Raw genomic sequence first — 19,970 nt, 5'->3', positions numbered from 1 at the left:
TCTAATTTTATTTTTTTATTCTGGCTACCATCCTTTAAATTTAAGAACTAAAAAAAGGTAAATTACTTATAAGTAAATATGTATTCTAATTCATTAAACCTATAATTCTGAAATTGTTGAGTTTTTCTGTTCAGATAACAAAGTGCTTTAACAAATCGATTAGAAAACCAATTATGACAGGGAATAAAAACATTTCAAAATACTGTTTTGAAAACTACTGTAAAATCATAAAATTAGCTGGGCAGGACAGTACACATCCAGTAATTCTAGGATCCCAAGTTTGAGTCTAACGTGGGCAACTTAGCCGCATTCTATCTGAAAAAACAATCACAAAATTATCACTAACTCTAAGTTGTTTAGCTAATAAAGTGACATTGTCTTCATCAGGGTTATAAACATTCAGGGAGTTGGGAGTAAAATTTAATTTGTTCACTAACTTTAACCATTCAATAGAATGCCACTATGTGCTAGGCATGACGTTAGGTATTAATTCCATAACATTAAAAGAAAATAGCGGCATTCTCTCAAGTAATAGGTAGTAAATAAAAAAATATAGAAAAATGCTATAAAATAAATAGGAGTAAGTACAAGGTGTTATGCAAAAACATGAGAAGACACAGGTCAGATCTGAAAGGTCAGAAAAGAGTTATAGAAAGTGAAGTAGGCTTTTCCGAAGTAGGGGATAAAGTAAAGACAGAGGACTGTATCGTGTAGTGGGAACATGTATTTTCAGAAATATAAGCCTTCTTTATTCTTCTGAAAAGACCCAAAGAACACTGATGTTTACTTTTTGCTCAGAAACATTAGAGAGACCTAAAAATTTATTGTGTAAGTGATTAATACTATTAACTCTTCATCACAGTAACAGGCAGACAGCAGATAATAAATGTCTGATAGAGCCCATACAGGGATACCAACAGTTTGAATGAGCCCATCTGCCATCTTAGAAAAACACAGATTTCATTTTACTTAGACAGCAGAGGACATGTCAGTGCTGAGAACATATCAAACAGGTTACAGAGGATACATCAGGAAGCCACAAGCCCACCATTTCTCCAACTTAACCCTTTAAAAGTCCACCAAAAAACACCACTAAAAAAGCCTCCCAGTCTGTAAAGCTCCTTCTGTTCTGCTTACACAGGGAGGTCCCTCAGGTTTAGCAATAAACCAGCTGGACTGTTAAGTTTGCTTTCCTCTCTGTCTTTCAATGTCAATATACCAAGCCTTGGAGTTTACATTAAGAATAAGATGTACTTCTTATATATCCCAATTTATACTAATAAGACAATGACATGTTTAAGGAGTCATCAGAGTTTAGTCCATAAGTAGAAAGAGAGTTAACAGGCATTTTCTCAATTTATGTGCATTTGAAATTAACTGGAAGAAGACTACACGTGGTAAATGGCTAAAGAAGAGAACAAAGGCAAAATCATATAGAATATTATGTTTTAAGTTTATACTTTTAGCTTAGAGCATTTTTTTGAGGAAAATCCACAAACACACCTGCCTAGCTAACATATTCATTTAAAAGAGGTCATATGAATCTCAAATTTAACAGGTACAAAGCACCTGAATCCCTACCTTGAATTCCTACTCCTCCAGGTTTCTTCACAGTTCAATAAACATCACTAACATCCACTTAGATCCTCATACAAGAAAACACAAGGCTCATCTTTGCAACATCCCTCTCCCTGATCATTCACATGATATCCATCAACAAGCCAGGAGGGCATGTAATGATATATTTCAACTCTTGGGGAAAAAAAAATTGTCAACCTAGACTACAATATCCAGCAAAGTTATCCTTATTGAAGTAGAAAATAAACACCTTGAAAGATAAACTAAAGATTCATGACCACTAAATAAGTACTACAGGAGATACTTTTGGGTTTTTTTGTTTTGTTTTGTTTTGTTTTTCTTCCGGTACCAGGAATCGAACTCACGACCTTGCGCATGCTGGGCAGGCACTTTGCCGTGGAGCTAAATCCCCAGCCCCCGATACTTTTGAAGGTATACCTTTTAAAGAATGCTACACACAGAAGAGGAAGAGAAGAAAAATCTTTGACAATGTAGATAGGAGAGAAATTAGTATATACTTTTCTGTAATACTTCTGAATGTAAGTGGTCTTAATTCTCCAATTAAAAGACACAGACTGGCAGGCTGGATTTAGAAATAAGACCAAGTCTTTGTTACTTGCAAGAAATAAACCTCACTAGCAAAGGCATACACGGACTGAAAGTGAAAGGATGGAAAACAATATTCCATGCAAACAGAACTAGAAAGCAGAAAGGAGTACCTATAGTCCTATGTGCCAAAGATGAATGCAAAACAAATTAGGCCACTAGATATAACTGTTGTAAATGTATGTGTGCCAAACATCAGTATACTCAATTTCATAAAACAAATACTATTCAACATGAAGGGACACAAGTACCTTAACACACACATAAAATAAGGAAATAATTTCTTGTGTTTTATTAGGTCATAATGGAATGAAGCTAGAAATAAACAGCAAAAGAAAGCATGCAACCTATAAAACACATAGAATTGAACAATTTACTTTAAAATGATGTGGGTATTTGAAGAAATTAGGGAGGAAACAAAATACCTACAATCAAATTAAAATGGAAATACAGCATACCAGAATCCTTTTTTTTTGGTTTTGTTTTTTTTTCCCGGTACCGGGAATTGAACTCATGGCCTTGCACTTGCCAGACAGGCACTGTGCTGCTGAGCTAAATCCCCAGCCCCAGAATCTTTGTGATAAGGACAAAGCAGTTCTAAGAGGAAAGTCTGTAACTCTGAATGTCCATATAGAAAAAATCAAAGCAATCACAAATAGATGACCTAATGATGTATCTAAAAATTTTAGAAAACCACCACCAAACCCAACAATACAAAAGAAATAATAAAAATCCAACAAGGAGTTGGTTCTTTGAAAAGATAAACAAAATTCTTTGAAAAGATAAACCTCTAGTCATGCTAACTAAGGAGAAAGGAGATAGAAGACCCAAATCAATACAATTAGAGATGAAAAAGAGAATGTTACAATGGACACCACTAAAAACTAGAGTAATGTCAAGAATGACTTTGAGCAGGGATACAGCTCAGTGGAACAGTGCCTGAGTTCAATTCCCAGTACAAAAAAAAAAAAACTATTATAAAAATTTTGGTAAATTAGAAAATCCAAATAAATGGATAAATTTCTAAATATATGGTCTACTACAACAAAAATGTATTTAAAGAACAGCAATGATCTTCAAGCTATTCTCTCAAATAGAAAAGGAAGGAACACTTCCAAACTAATTCTATGACACCAACATCACCCTGATATTAAAAACCAAAAGGACACAACAAAAAAGAAAATTACAGAAAAATATGCTTGAAAAATGCAACATAGAAATCCTTTATGAAATACTTGCAACGTTAAAAAACAGAAATCATATGGTCATTTCAATTTAGCTCAGTAAAAGCCTTCAACAAAATTCAATTATCTCTTCACGACAAAAGCCCCAGATAAACTAGATACTGAAGGATCATTTCTCAATGAAATAAAGGTCACATATGTCAAACTCATAGCTAACAATATAAATGGAGAAAAATTGGAAGCATTTCCTCTAAGATCACAAACAAGACAAGAATGTCCACTCTCACTTCTCCTCTTCAGTATAGTCCTTAAAATTTTAGCCAGAGCAATTAGGCAAGATAAAGGAATATAGACAGAAAACTGCAAAGTCAAATTTATCCCTCTTTGAGCCAGGCATGGTGGCCCACACCTGTAATCCCAGCACTCAGGAAGCAGAGGCAGGAGGATCATTGTAAGTTCAAGACCAGCCTGGGCTACAAAGTGAGCTCAAGGTCAGCCTGAACTGTATAGCAAGACCCTGTCTCAAAAGGACAAAAAAATAAAACAAAGCAAAACAAAACAAAAACCCAAATTATCCCTCTTTGACAATGATATGATCCTATATCTAAAACACCTTAAAGACGACACCAAAAGGCCCTTAGAGTTGATAACTCAAATCAGCAAAGTAGTAGGATATAAAAATCAACATCAAAAAAAGAATAGCTTTCCTATACATGAATAACTGATTGAGAAAGAAATCAGAAAAATGATCCCATTCATAGTAACTTCAAAAAATACCTAGGGATCAGTGTAACTAAGGAAGTGAATTACCTCCACAATGATAAAGAAATTGAAAAAGACACTAGAAGATGGAAAGACTTCCTATGTTCACAGATCAGCAGAATATTATAAAAATGGCCAAATTACCAAAAGGGATCTACGGATTAAGTGTAATCCCTATCAAAACACCAATGGCATTCTTCACAGAATGAGAAAAAACACTAACCAAAGTAATCCTAAACAGAAAGAGTAAGGCTAGGGGCATCACAATACCCAATTTCAAATTACACTCCAAAGCCACAGTAATAAAAATATCATAGTACTGGCACAAAAAATAGACATGTAATTTGATGGTACAGAATAGAGGGCACAGAAAAAAAAAAAAACAACCAAACTAGAGCCCACCTGTTTCTGGACAAAGAAAGTGAAAGTATACATTAGGGAAAAAATGGTTATATATATATATTTTTTTTAAAATGGTTATATCGTAGAAGATTGAAACTAGATCTCTACCTCTCACCCTGTACAAAAATTAATTCAAAATGGATCAAAGACCTAGGTATAAGATCTGAAACTTTGAAACTGCTAAAAGAAAATACAGGAGAAATACCTGAAGCCATAAGCACAAGCGAAGATTTTCTGAATAGGACTGCAATACCACAGGGAATAATAGTAAAAATCAACAAATAGGATTATATCAAATTGTATTTCTGCACAGCAAAGGAAACAGTGAAGAGAGAGCCTAAAGAATGGCAGAAAATCTGTGTCAGCTACTCTTTTGACTAATTTACTTTAGATTAATATCCAGAAAATATAAAGCACTCAAGCAGTTACACACACCAAACAGTCCAATCAATATAAATACTGTAGATAAATTAGATGCTTCTCAAAAGAAGTACAAATGGCCAACAAGTATATAGAAAATGTTCAGCGATTAGGGAAATACACATCAAGATTACATCAAGACCCTCTCAGAAACTGAGAGTCAAAACAGCTGGAAAACAGTAAAGAGAATAAGTAGTAGCACTCTGGGAATAAAAAAAAAAGAATAGGGGCTGGGGATTTAGCTCAGTGGCAAAGCACCTGCCTGGCAAGCACAAGGTCATGAGTTCGGTTCCCGATACTGGAGAAAAACCAAAAAAATAAAAAATAAAAAAAAAAGAACAAAGTTGTAAGCCATAGCAAAATTGGAGAAACTGAAGACAATGCAGAGAAAAGAACAAAGCAGTTTAGAATGCTAACTCCAGTACCCAGAGAAGTCATGTCTTTGCAAACACAAGGTAAGTCTAGAGGGTCCACAATCCCAGGGAAAAACAACTAACCGCTGCCACAAACCTTAAGAGAAGCCCACAGTTATTACAAGCTGCAAATACAGCATGGAGTTTTACTCTCAAAGTGACTCTTTCTGCATGGCAGACTAGAGATGGAAAAGAAATTCGTGGCAGCATCTGCCATACTTGGGAGTGACACAATCCAAAGCATCTGGGAAGGGACTTACTGTTTAAGACTGAGCTACACTGGGAATCAGTAGACACAGAACCACTGCACTTCAAGGTCTCTGGGGTCACTCTACCACAAAGACTGTGTGAGAGATGGGACTAGGGTGAGATATAATGACAGGCAATAGAGGATAGATATGATCAAAATATATGCATTGGAAAAATTTTAGAAAGGGCTAAATACGTAGTTTACTGCAAGTCCAGTTCCCAGTACATAACTCCCACATTCCCCCAAAAGACTATGTAACTGTGGTAAACATGGAGTGAAAGGTCTCTCTGGGATATGTATTACTGTATGTCTGCCTTGACGTGGAACCTTCTTCTTTAAAATCTAACCATCTTAGGGGGCTGGGGATTTAGCTCAGCGGCAAAGCGCCTGCCTGCCAAGCGCAAGGTCGTGAGTTCAGTTCCCAGTACCAGAGAAAAACCAAACCATAAAATCTAACCACCTTAATTCACAGTAACATCAGTGACTGGATCAAGGGGGTTCCCCAACAGATTCCTGTCACCCCTCATTGAATTCCTTTATTTTTCCTATGTAGCATTTACTATTCTTCCAAAAGGAAATAGAAAAGAAATAATCATTACAAAAATGAAATGCCACAAACCTCTGTGTAAGATAAATTCAAAATCTCAAATCACATTTTCAGAATGTGAATGGAGAATATAGCTGTCACTTGTTAAAACCGGTTTTTCCATTTACACAGCCTATCTTTAGTCATTCTTTCTAATAAAAAAATCAAAGGCAAGTGTACAGCAAATTGGAAAGTATGTAATACAAACTCTAGAAACAGTACCAATAGAATTCTTCCTAAGTAACTTCCAGGCTAAGATATGCTGATTTGGGATTGGAATGCCACAATATCTACATCCTTCATATTTGCTATTAATGTTTAGCTTGTTATAACCTTCATTGCTCTTGTGAACACAGCAGGTTATATAATAACCTATTTGTTATTTGAAATTAATACCGAGTCAGAAATGTATTTCCTCAGTCAACTCAAAAGCCAGGGTTATGCACAGTCTTGCAGCAAACAGACAAGTTCCATTTTATCTTACCTGATATATTAACTTATACCATGTACATATAAATGAAATCAGCTTTGAACTATTAATGCAGAGACCTCTGCATTAACATGAGTAAGTTTTTGCACAGCTATATTTTTTATTTAAGTTCAAATACTTACACTTAATGAAGTGTTTCTGAAACCCTATAAGTATAGAACAATCAACCTAAACTCTATTGGTTGGTTTTTACCTTCTGTTTAACTAGCAGCATTGCTAGTAACTGTATAAAATTGCAGACCTGTTTCTCAGCACTGGTCCTGGCTGATTCCTCTTGTGCCAGCACCATTTCTCGCTCTGCAGTTATCTGCACACTTTCTCTCAGTGCTTCTTCCAGTTCTTCAATCCTGTCATCCTTCTTACGGAGACTGTCCTGGAAAACGATGGAAGACTAGGTGAAGTAGATTAATCAGTTAACCCAAGATGAGCCTATTTATCAAGAAAAGGCTGTTTGCTTATTAAAAGTTCTTCCTTTTCCAAGCAAAAGAGGGCAGAAAGTTATCTTCACAAAGGAAAGAATAGAACAAAGGAAGAAAAGAACTAGACAAGGTTGAATAAGTCTATTAAGAGCAATGAGATGAGTTAGTTAAGCAAGACAGACATGATAGGATGGGCTCTCTGCAACAGAGAGAATAAAACTACTTGTGTTAGCATAGACAACAAGGGGTTGGTTATATAAAAATACAAAACTGTTGTAGAATTATTCTCTAGACTGAGCGAAAGCCAGCTTTGATGAAACTCTTAGACTGAATACCAAAACACTGTCTTTCCTAGGAATGTTACACATAGAAAAGTTAAGTAAATAGCCTGACCTTTCAGATCACATTCTTCACATGGACAATTACTGGGATAACTTATTTAAAAATAAGAGAATGTTTCTTAACATTTCATGAAAGTAAAGTTTTCTCAATATTGTATGAGACGGATGTAATCAACTGAATATAAGAGATTGGTTGAGAGTGAGTATTTTAGTCAAGCAATTTTTGCTAGCTCTGATGTGGTATACAAATTTAAAATGTAACTTTTAGAGGTGAGATTTATCAGAAAGACAACATTACACAGGACTTTAAGATCATGTATGATAGTTGAAATTTTAAAATAAAAACAAGAAGAATTCATGTAGCCTGGAGAACAAGAGTCTTCAGTTTATTATAAGCACTTCCTCTTTAAATTCTTATAGAACCAGAGGATTGAGGATGAAGTGTTGTCTTTTATGAAAATATGAAACAAAAGAACAAGGATTGCCTGGACATTCATATGCAGAAGAGAGAAAATAGGCATTCATCTCTATCAGCCATGAATTTCAAATGTATTAAAGAATTAAATGTAAGACTCAAAATTATGAAACTACTGGAAGAAAGCTGAGAAGGAAAGCTTCGTAACATTGCACTGGGCAAAAAGTTACTTGATAAAAACTCAAAAGCATAGGCAATAAATGCAAAAATAGATAAACAGGACCATATCCAGCTAAAAACTTTCTGTACAGTATAGCAAACAATTACAGGAATGAAGAGACAATCTACCGAATGTGAGAAAATTTGCATTTTATACATCTAATAAAGGTTAATATCTAAAAATACATAAAAGAAATTAACTCAATACCAAGAAAACAAATAACTGAATTTTAAAATAAGCAAAATACCTATACAGACATTTCTGAAAACATATAAATGATCAACATGCATATGAAAAAAAACTCAGCATCATTAATCATCAGATGAATTGAATTCAAAACCACAATAAGATAAAATTGGCTATTACCAAAAAAGACAAAATAAAACATATGTTCATGAGGATGCAGAGAAGGGGGATCTCTCATACATTATTCGTAGGGAACATAAATTAGTTTAGCCATTATGGAAAACACTATGGAGGCTTATCAACAAGTGAAATATAGAAACAACATATGATTCTACTATCCCACTGAGACCAGGAAATAGACAAATAATAGACAGCTAGGATAGAGATATAAGTAGACCAAGATAAGCCCCGGGAAAAGTGGAACATGACAGAAAGGCTCACTAAAGGACAGTATGCTGTTGGAAGCTAGGGAACAGGGGAAGTCTGCTCCTCCTGAGTCAGAAGCCTGACTAAAAGGACTAACTGCACTGCTTTATTGACTCACTTTCACGCACCTACCAAAAGAGCTCAGTAGTCCAGGAAGGGCTGTATATAAACTCCTGAACTTGGGTGCTTCCTCTGCATTCTCTGTTGGAGCCCCTCTTGGCTAGAGACAGCTTTTCTTTGTTCTTGTGAGCTATACTTGGCTCATTCCCCACTATCCATGGATTTCATCCTTCAGGGTCCTCAGGACAGGAGCCCAAAGAGATAACTGGTTACCCCACTACTGGGATATAGATCCAAAGCAAAGGAAATCAGTATGTTGAAGAGACATCTACCCTATCCTATTTATTATACCACTATGGCAAGAGCCAAGATATAGACTTACCTCAGTGTCTATCAACAGATGAATGGACAAAGAAAACCGGTTATATACAGATACAATCAGACTACCACAGAGCCATAAGCAAAGTGGACCAAATACACATACAAATGGAATACGACTGTCATTTGTAACATAGACAAACATAGAGGGCATGAGGTTAAGTGAAATAAGCCAGGCAAGAAAGACTGTCAGATGTTTTCATTTCTACTCACTGCTACATGGAACCTAAACAGTTCTCTAATAGAATTGGGTAACAGAATGATTATGAGACACTGGAAAGGTTGAGGAAAAGAGGGATTTAAAGAGGATAGTTTATGGGAATAGGTGGACAGGATAAAAAATGTATAATGTTCTATAGCACTGTAGGGTAACTACACTTGACAATTAAATATTTCAAAATGGCTAGTAGAGGAGATTTTGAATGTGCCTAACACAAAGGAATTATAAATGTTTGCATTGATGGATACCAGTTACCCTGACTTGACCCACTGCATTATGTATGGAGGGTATTAGAAAGATAATGAAAATAACAAATATAACTTACCCCTCTCTTAAGCAAACACGGGGAAAACTGACAAAAAACTACAGTACACCAGGAAAACTTACAATGCCAATCACAATATATTATGTGCCTTGGACACAATGATGTCAACTATGAGAAAATATACTGGAAGGATAGAAAGGGGGAGGTAAGGTATGTACAAAAATGCCAATTCAATACCACCCATTGTAAATCCAAAGGTAACACCAATAAGAGAAAAATGTAAGAATGTGGTTTGTAAAATTCGAAAACAAAAAACAGAAAAAAAAATAAAAAAACACCAAAAGAGGTGAAAGTGCCTATCTCAGAGAAACAGGAATCAGAGCTAGACAAAAATGAGAGACCTGGCTATTATTATAAGTTTGTAGTATTATTTCACTGTTAGAAGACAAATATTGTTCTGATAATGAAAAGCAAGTTGAAAACATTAACGAATATGCACTATAAGTAAGATCATAAAGAAGTTCTGGAAATAGTTAAGAATGAAATTGCTTAGACTCTAAAAACTCTAAACATAGGTTAACTACTTCCTGTGGAAAGAGAAAAGTACCTGGGCAAATACATCTTCAGACCATGCTAAGCAGCAAAGGAAACCAAAGAGAACAAGTTATAAGTTACAAGTCATCAAGTAGTAAGTTACTAGTCATCATGCTTTTCAACTTATTTAAAAGTCCTATGCATTTCTTCATGGCAAAAATAGCATAAGCAGGACAGAAATATGAAAAACTTCTTCCAAGACTGCTGATAACCATGGGATACTCAAAATAAGAACATTTTCAAAAAGAGACAATATAGAATCTTCTGCTGTCTCAGAGTTGAAGTGATAGTTATCACCAGCTTCTTGAATGTGTGAGCCAATAAAATGTTGGTTGATAAAGTCTCAGTCTTTAAAAAAAGATGAACTACAACAAAGATCATATACTCCTATTAACAGGTCTGTGCAGGGGGACATAAGAGTATCTACTGAAGTGCCTTCCAGGCATTCCTTGGTGTCTCAAATCGGGACAGTGATTACACTGATATAGCCTGAGCTCCCAATACGTACTATATAACCTTTGAGATCCCTATTCTCTGCTATGTCTAGGCTATTCCTCAGGTTTGAAGAATCTGAAGCATCTGAAAATTGGAAGGTTCACCTACTGAACCTAAATGCAGCAGGGGATTAAAGTTAAGATATACCACACTTCAGTTTGAGAAGATCATTTCTGTTGTGTATATATATATATGTTCTTTTTATTCTTGTTGTTTATATAATTCTTAATTTGCTGCTTAACTAGTTTACAATTGAGTCTTCTTCAGCTAAATATACTACAGGGTGACTATCCTTTATCTGACATACTTGGGACCTGAAGTGTTTTAGATCTGTTTTTGAATTTTTGCACATACATAACAAACTATCTTGGGGATTGGTTTTAGCACAAAATTCACCAATGCTTCACATCTACTGTAATTTAAACACACAGCCTTCGGTAATTTTCTACAAGTGTGTCTATTTAACTGTGACTACTCACAGGAGGGCAGGTGTGGAATTTTCCACTTGTAGCACCACATTTGCACTGAGAAAGTTTCAGATACTGGAGCGTTTTAGATTTTGAATTTTCAGACTGGGGATGTTCTATCCATATTTCTACCATCTAGTGTGGTGACCACTATAAACAAAATACCTCTAGGAATTTAAAATGTGGTTAATACAAATTGAGATGTGCAATAAATATACACTACATTTTTAAGATGGTCTTCAAAAAATAAAAAATCTTTCATTAAAATTCTCATACTGATGTTATATTAACATGATATTTTACATCAGAGTAAATAAAATATATTATTAAATTGATGTCATCTTTTTCTTTTAGTTTTTCCTTTTTTGCCTTTGGGAGACAGGGTCTGGTTATATAGTTCAGGATGGCCTTAAACTCACTATGTAGCCTGTGGTCTTGAACTCCCAGTGATCCTCCTGCCTCAGCTTCCCAAATGCTTAGAATTGCAGGTGTGCACCACCACACCCAGCTTTCTTCTAGTTTTTAATGAGAAATTAGAAAATTCAAAATTATACAGGGGGGCTCACATATTTTTAATACAGAACACTATTAACTAGAAGAGATTTACATCTGTAATGTTTCTATAAAAGGGTATATATAATACCTCAAGAGTTACTTCAGTGTGTAACTCATTTCCTAGCTTACAAACTATTAACAGACAAATATGAATTACGTGGCAATAGTCCTTATAACAAACACCACCAAAATCTCCAATTGGCTCTGATAATTATCACACTGATAATATTAACAACAAAATTTCAAATAGTATTTATTCTTCTTCCAGTAGAGAAAACCAAGCTGTCAACTTGGTGGGGGGTGTGGGTGTTCAAGCTATTGCAGATCATTTTAATATGGAGGCTACTACACACCCGTGGTAAGTATTTGCTGTTACACAAAAAACTGCTTCAAAATTTAGCAGCTTAGGACAACAGTAAGGATTTACTATCCCAGATAGTTTCTGTTTGAAAGAATTCAAATGTTCCTGCCAGCTTAAGCCACCAGTAGTACATTCATGACTGTTTCTTTTTTTTTTTTTTTTGGTTTTTCTCCAGTACCGGGAACCGAACTCATGACCTTGAGCTTGCCAGGCAGGCGCTTTTGCCGCTGAGCTAAATCCCCAGCCCCATGACTGTTTCATTTGGTGGCTTATATCACTGGTGGTACAAACAGATCTAATCTGTTCCATCAGGTTGTTTTTTTGGTTTTTTTTTTTGGTCTTTGTGAGACAGGGTCTTGCTATGCAGTTCAGGCTGGCCTTGAGCTCACTTTGTAGTCCAGGCCTGTCTCAAGCTCGCAATGATCCTCCTGCCTCAGCCTCCCAAGTGCTGAGATTACAGGCATACACCACCACGCCCATCTTCCCATCAGTCTTTTTTCTAATAAAATTAATGAAAAGTCTGTAAATGAACCCCATCAAGGAACAACAAAGAAATAAGAAAAATTTATACTGGAGTTAATAATTAGTTGTGAAGTAACAATGGCTTTTTGTTTCAGCATCTTATTTTAACAAAAAAAAGTATACACAAGTTATCTATATAACATCAGACGATCAAATTCAAATCAGAACCACCTTGCAGTAAGACAAACGAATTAAATGCAAATCTGGGGTGAGACAAATTATGGCCCTGTTGTGAATGTGTTAACTGAGCACTTCTAGTTCCAGGGTCTTTCACGGGGTTGTAGTTAAGAGGTCAAATGAACTTCAGTCCTCTACCTTCAATTTTCACAGCTACTGACCTCAGGGGACCTCTGTTTATCTCCGAGACAAGACTGCTTAAGTTTCATTATAACATGGGAGACTGGCTTCAGTGCGAGCAAGTGCTCTGAGAGAGAAAGAAGCATCAACCTCTTATGACCTACCTTTATTATTCATAAAGCATCACTTCTGTTTTCCTCCATTGTTAATACAAACCAAGCCTATACAGTACGGGACAGTTTTTCCCAAAGGTATGAATACCAAGGGTTAAAGACAATGTATCCTTAACAATGATTACTATAATTTAAAGAAGTGTCTGTCAGAAATTATTGAGAATAAAACTTAACAATTTGATTTGAGTTGTAATGATAGATGCTTTCTTGAAATTATGGTAGAAATAGTATGTTCAACTCCCTTCATTAATAGTTTAGTACCAAGAATAAAAAAATGATCTGACAATTACCAAAGTTCACTGAAAGAGATACACAATGGAGGTCTATTAAGTTTAATCATAGGACATGTGAAAAAAAATTCTCACATCTGATTACTTTAAGAAGCAACCCATTCCTTTAAGAGGAGAATGAAATACTTAGTCTTGTTGGTCTCACTGTATAAAAACCATTATTAGACCCCTATTCGTTAAGCACTGATTACATAGTTTTATTGTAACTGATTTTACTCTTTAAGTAAAAAAAATTTTGTCTAAAATAGTATAATTTAAAATTACATATGATAAACCAGGCACGGTGGTTCACACCTGTAATCCTAGTCCCCAGAGGCTGAGGTGGGAGGATGGTTGCGAGTTCAAAGCCAGCCTGGGCTATGAAGTGAGTTGAAGGCCAGCCTAGAATACATAATAAGACCCTGTCTCAAACAAACAAACAAACAAATAAATAAAATTACATACTATGTATTTTCAAAATTGCTAAAGACATAGATTTTAAATGTTTTCAACTCAAATAAAAACATGAACTGATGGGTATGCTAATTAGCCTAAGACTTTATATATGTACATGTATAGGTATGTCTATGTATGTACATGTATACATATATATTAATTATACTTCATAAATATATACAATATTTTGTCAATTAAAAATAAAATTACAGGGGCTGGGGATTTAGCTCAGCGGCAAAAGCGCCTGCCTGGCAAGCTCAAGGTCATGAGTTCGGTTCCCGGTACCGGAGAAAAACAAAAAAAAAATAAATAAATAAAATAAAATAAAATTACAAAGAAATCAGTTATGGAAACTGATAGGAGTTAGCCAGTTTTATAGTATTCACTGTTTAGAAGTATTAAATCAGCAGCCTGTGGGAATAAGACTAAATAGGAAAGGTTTAAATTTATTCAGCTGCCCTATTTGGATGTTTTATTTTGGTTTTATGTTTTTTTTAATTTAAAAAAATTTTTAATTGTCTTTTTGTGACAGGGTTTCATTATGCATTTCAGGCTGGTCTTGAACTCACAGGGAGAGTACAACTCATGCCTCAGCCTCCTGAGTGCTGGGATTATAAGTATGCACCACCACGCCCAGCCTTATTCTGTTTAACCAATTCAGGGAACCCAAAATCTAAACATGTACTGTGTACCACAGACAACACACTCAGTAACAGTCTGGAGACAGTACACGAACATGCTTTACTATTTTCAATAGTTCCTACTACCTAAAATGAAAGCAACAACAAAAAAATGAGAGCTCTGGAGTTTTACTTCAATTATTATTATGTTTGCATTCATCAAAACACAACCATTAGACTAGGTAACTTTGTTGAGTCAGGCCATATTTATTATTATTTTTCATTTCACTCTTTAAGACTTTTTTTTTTAACTGTTAAGCATCAAACCCAGGGTCCCAAGCATACTAAGCATGAGCTCTACCTCTGAGATACATCTCCATCTAAGTTTAGGAACATAAATCAACTTTTGCCAACCACACTTATTAGGTAAGATGAAACAAGAACACCTCACTTACAGAGTACTAGGCTCAAAGAAGGAGATTTGTGTGACTAATTTTGGAAATCTGGTAGAAGGAGAGAAAATAAGAAACTACCAACAAACTCATCACCTATTCAAATAAAAAGATGCCCATATTCAAGGAAGATTAAGGCAAAAGCTGTGACAGAGTAACTATAACTTCACTATAGTGAAGTAACAAGAACTCCCATGATACACCCATGAATTCATCCTTGTGATCTTTGCTTCTTGACGTCAGCTCTGCCAACATCAAGCTCTGTTTCACTGCAGCTGTGTGACTTTAGCCCCTGTGCTTTTCTCCCAAGTCAAACATTCAATAAGGAAAGCAAGGGCAAGGTAAAAACAAGAAGAAAAAGCCATTAAAAATTAATTTGTTGTTCTGTTCAGACACCTCTTTCATAATAAAAAAGGAATGATAATATGACATAGAAATGACTTGATAATGATAGATATCCTTAAGCTTTTGCCTTTTTCAGCAGCAAATAGGTCAATTCATATTTCACATAGATTACTCAAGGTAAAATAGCCTCCCACATTCTCTCCTACCCTTCCCAATTCTGCCTCCAACATGGTAACGGGTCATTTACTTAAGTACAATTTTTTTTACTTGTTTTTCTTTCTTTTGTTTTTGAGACAGGGTCTCACTTTGTAATTCAGGCTGGTTTTGACCTCACTCTGTAGCTCAGGCTGGCCTTAAACCCATGGCAATCCTACTTCCTCAGCCTCCAAGTGCTGGGATTACAAGCATGCGCCACCACACCTGGCTTGAGTACTCTGAAGAGCTGTTTCCTTCAGAAACTGATTCTACTTATCAGATAGAATTCAATGTGTTCTGAAAAAATGATCATGCTAACTGCTATTCATGGTCCTTAATGTAAAGAGACAGTAATTCTTTTTTATCTCAACCTCACTGCTTACCCTGTTTCCCTCTTACCCATCTCTCAAGCATACACACACACATAGATTTCATTAAATCATTCATGTCAGAACTCATTTTCCAACATCTCAGATGCTTAGTCGGGAAAAATAATTGAAGTCAGATGGACAGATGAAGTCAGTGTTAGAAAAAGAAAGCCTAACACAGGAACAGAATTTATTTTTAAGCAAATGCTTTGGGTTAAACTTTTAAGTCTTCCCATTTCCCTTTAAAACCCCTCAAAAACCTAGCTACCATTAAGAGTATAGCTGTTATGACCTCAATTTAAAAAAAACTGAAGTCAAAACAAAAACAGAAATATTTTATTAAGGAAGTAGGAAAATAAACACATAAAATGATGCATCTACACAAATATCCCATAGGTTGACTAGGTTCCCATCGTGAAAACTCTGGTAGCTGGGTATAAGAAGCATGGGCAAAAACATGAGGTTTACTAAATTATAGGATATTACAAATCTCTGATGTGTAATGCTTCTAAAAAGAACAAGAACATATTTTCAAAATAAATGTAAAAATTCAGAAACACAATCTTTTACTTAAAATAAGGGTGGAAGGCACAGCTCAGTGGGAGAATATGTACTTATCATGCACTGTCCCCAGTACCGAAATAGTAGTAATGGTGCCTCATTTCTCTGAGCACCCCCACTCTGCTCATAAGTGCATCCTAATATATCCTTCTCATGCCCCTGTTACTGATGGATCCTGAAAATTCTTTTTCCATCATGGGAGTCAGTGAATTTGCAAGCATATGTTATGTTTTGTTTGTTTGTTTGGTTTGAGATAGGTTCTCTATTAAGTGCAGCATGACCCTGAACACACAGTGATCCTCCTGCCTCCGCCTCCCAAGTTCTGGGGTAACATGTGTGCACCACCACACCCAGCTGCAAACCTATTTTAAAAGGGTGTGTTAAAGTCCTTATTTTAGCCTCAGGGACCCTCAGACCCAGCCTGGTGAAATTTACCCTGGTGAAATTGCATAGCACAGTTTTCTCCCAAACCCTCTGGTTTGAAGCATAGTTTCCCAATGGTTTCCTTTTTTTCCTTTCTCTCTCATACACAGGCTTTAGAGTTTGAGAGCATATATGTGATTGGGCTGTTGTATATGTTTGTGTCATTTTCAGATATATGTTCTGTTTTACTTGATATACAGATAAATAGGCACTCCTGATAGACCCCCAAATACCTTTGTTCACAGGGTTAGCAGTGAATTAACAAGGTAAGAATAAACATGTTTTTAAAGTTGTTACTCGGGCTGGGGATATAGCTCAGCAGCACAGCACCTGCCTGGCAAGTACAAGGTCCTGAGTTTTATTTCCTGGTACCAAAAATAACAACAACAATAATAATAATAATAAATTGGTAACATGTCTCCATCCAGCTTGTTAGCTGATTAAAGTAATATAGAAAGATTAGTTTTATAAATGTTTATTGTTGTCTACAATAACTTAAGAGTTTTCCCTTGGTTAAAGATAATATGTATAGCTTAAAGTGTTAAATGTTATGACTGAATTCTCTTGAATCATCTAAAGCAATTGTTCAGATATAGTTCAGCTAGCCATAACTAAAAGGTTAAGCTTTCTATGTCTGAAACAATAAGGATTTCTGATTAGGATGCTCTGGGATAAATTTACAAAACTAGATTAAAAAGCAAAGGTTCTATATTTTACTAAGTTTCTTGTGCCTTGCATTGTTAGGCTTTTGGTTACTAAAAAATTCTTTTAAGGATTAAAGGTGTTGGTCTGTAGGATGTTTTGAATAATTGAGTTATAATACTTTAAATGAACAGCTACCATTGTAGTTTATGACTCAACCTATCTATCTGGCACTAGATTGTACATAAGAATAAAAAGATGCTGTGGGTCTAAGCATCACAGTTAAGTTTATATGGCATTATGTACTGTACTATGTAAGTATAGCACATGCAATGTAACAAGTGCTCTCTTTTATACAATATATACCTAAAAATTAAAGTGGTCAAATATTTTGGCATCTCTGTAAGTTTGGTCTTGCCATTTAAAGCTTGATCTACTACCTATTGGCTTTGATTAAATAAGTATTTTCTAATTGTATAAATGAGGTGCACTATATTAGGTAATAAGTCTATGTGTGGTCATTAACACTGCTCCTAAATTTGTAAGAGTTCTAAAGATATCCTGTAATTCTTGTCAATACAATTATACCCTATAAACCTGTTAAAGGAATCTAAATTTTGCCTTAAGAGGAAAAACTAAATATATGTAAAGATTCCTATGTAGCTGTGATACTAATTATTGCTAACCTTGTGGTACATTAAATACCACCACATCCGACCCTTGTTGTTCTAAATGAAGTCCCTAGAGGCAAAATTTTTCACATCCTCCTATAGTCTTTGATGACTCCCTAGTTATAATACTACTTATACTTCACTCCTGCTAATATTTACTGTTACAGGTGCTTTTGCATACATTATCTCAATAATCCTCACAAACTTTTGAGACAGGAGCTTTGTAAGGAATTTGTCTCATTAGTTTTCAAACAGAAGAGCAACATTATCATTATATTACAGGTGAATGCATTATAGTCCATTTACTAATACTTTTTCCTTCTTTGAGTGGTTTGGACTTGCAGTTAAGTTTCTCCTGTCTATAATCCATCAAAAATTTATAAATAACCTGGATGTGATCTGGTATGAAAATTTTTAGGAAATATTTTTCTTGTCAATCATTTGTTTTTTATGTGATGCATAATAAATGTAGATATAAATAAAAAGAAAAAGAAAGTTATATCCTGGTGGTAACTACAATAAACTACTACAGATAACATTCTTCATATTAGAATAATTTAACAAATTAAAGAGTCCCAAAGAATATTTCAAAGATTATTGAAAAACTGATAAATTAATCTAGGAAAGGTTTTGAGATAAAGATGGAAATGTCTCACCAACTTTGTAAACATAGTGCAAAACAACACGTGTAAAGAATTGGATTAAAACCAAAACAATATGGACTTTGAGGTCATAATGCTAAGAAAAATAAATCAGACACTGAAGGTTAAATATTACATGGACCTACCCAAAATATCCACGTTATTTACAGATTTATAAATACTCAAGTTAATTATAGATTTTTGATGCATTATGGACAGGAGAAACTTAATTGCAACTCCAAACCATGCAAAGAAGGAAAAAGTATTAGTAAATGGACTATAATGTATTCATCTGTAATATAATGATAATGTTGCTCCTCTGTTTGAAAACTAATGAGACAAATTCCTTAAGACCTCCTGTGTCTGGGTAGGGAACATTTTTTTAACACATGAGAACATTTTTAACAAAAGGTTTATACAATATAAAGTAGTAAGTCTATTTTTTAAAAATGACTGAAAGGGTCAAATATGTGTCAGATTTCATTACTCAATGTATAACATCAAACTAGGTACTAGATAGAGATCTACAGGATACAGTAGGTCATGAATATAACTAAAATCTCGTAAGATATTTCAGACAATAAATCATATGAGAAAAACGCAGTTTCATTAAAGAAATAAAGCAAAACAACTTGATACTATTACATGTGTATAAAATGAATACAAAATTAACTAGAATCAAAGTGGCTCAAATAAAAAAAAAAGTGGCTATGGGGAAAATAGAATGCCTACAAAACTGCTGGGAGCATTACATATTATCTCAGTCTTTGTGGATACAAATTTGGGAAGAGTTACCTTTTATGTACTTTGACCCTAAGTCTGCTGTGTGGAAAGCCCAAAGAAAATCATCTAATTCAATAGAAGTTGTCCGTACAAATTTGTTCAGTAAACATTGGAAATAAAAAAATGTTCAGCAAAAGATAAATTACTGTATAAAGCTAAAGATCTTTGGATTAAACTGAAAATAACTACAAGCATTATGAAAACACATAATTTATGGAAATGTTTGACATTAAGTTTTTAAAAGGCAAGATACAAAGTAGTATATTTATGTTATTATCATTACAATGATAAAAACATTTAAGTTTAGAAGAATACTTGGAAGGGTACAAGCAAGCTTATTTGTTATAGATTAATTTTTCTACTGTATTAATTAAAAACTGCAATCTTTGGGCCGGGGATATAGCTCAGCAGCACTGACTGGCAAGCTTGAGGTCCTGTGTTTGATTCCCAGTGCTGCCC

General features: G+C 34.8%; 1 protein-coding gene across 13 annotated transcripts in view; it reads right to left on the bottom strand.

Annotated features, from left to right (window-relative positions):
* Positions 1-19,970, bottom strand: part of Erc1 (ELKS/RAB6-interacting/CAST family member 1) — a 451,367-nt gene that overhangs the window by 215,283 nt on the left and 216,114 nt on the right. For 9 of the 13 annotated variants that reach the window (XM_013520186.1, XM_013520190.1, XM_013520191.1 and 6 more), the window contains one exon: positions 6,933-7,064. The exons of the other annotated variants lie outside the window; for them this stretch is intronic. In XM_013520186.1, the coding sequence (XP_013375640.1) occupies positions 6,933-7,064 (132 nt within the window). The remainder of the gene's footprint in view (positions 1-6,932; positions 7,065-19,970) is intronic. 13 annotated transcript variants of the gene reach the window in all.

This window comes from Chinchilla lanigera, unplaced genomic scaffold (assembly GCF_000276665.1).
Source record: "Chinchilla lanigera isolate Chin_1 unplaced genomic scaffold, ChiLan1.0 scaffold00053, whole genome shotgun sequence".
NCBI classification, from domain to species: domain Eukaryota; kingdom Metazoa; phylum Chordata; class Mammalia; order Rodentia; family Chinchillidae; genus Chinchilla; species Chinchilla lanigera.
Note: the sequence above shows the minus strand (reverse complement) of the source record. Positions and strands in the feature narration are given on the sequence as shown.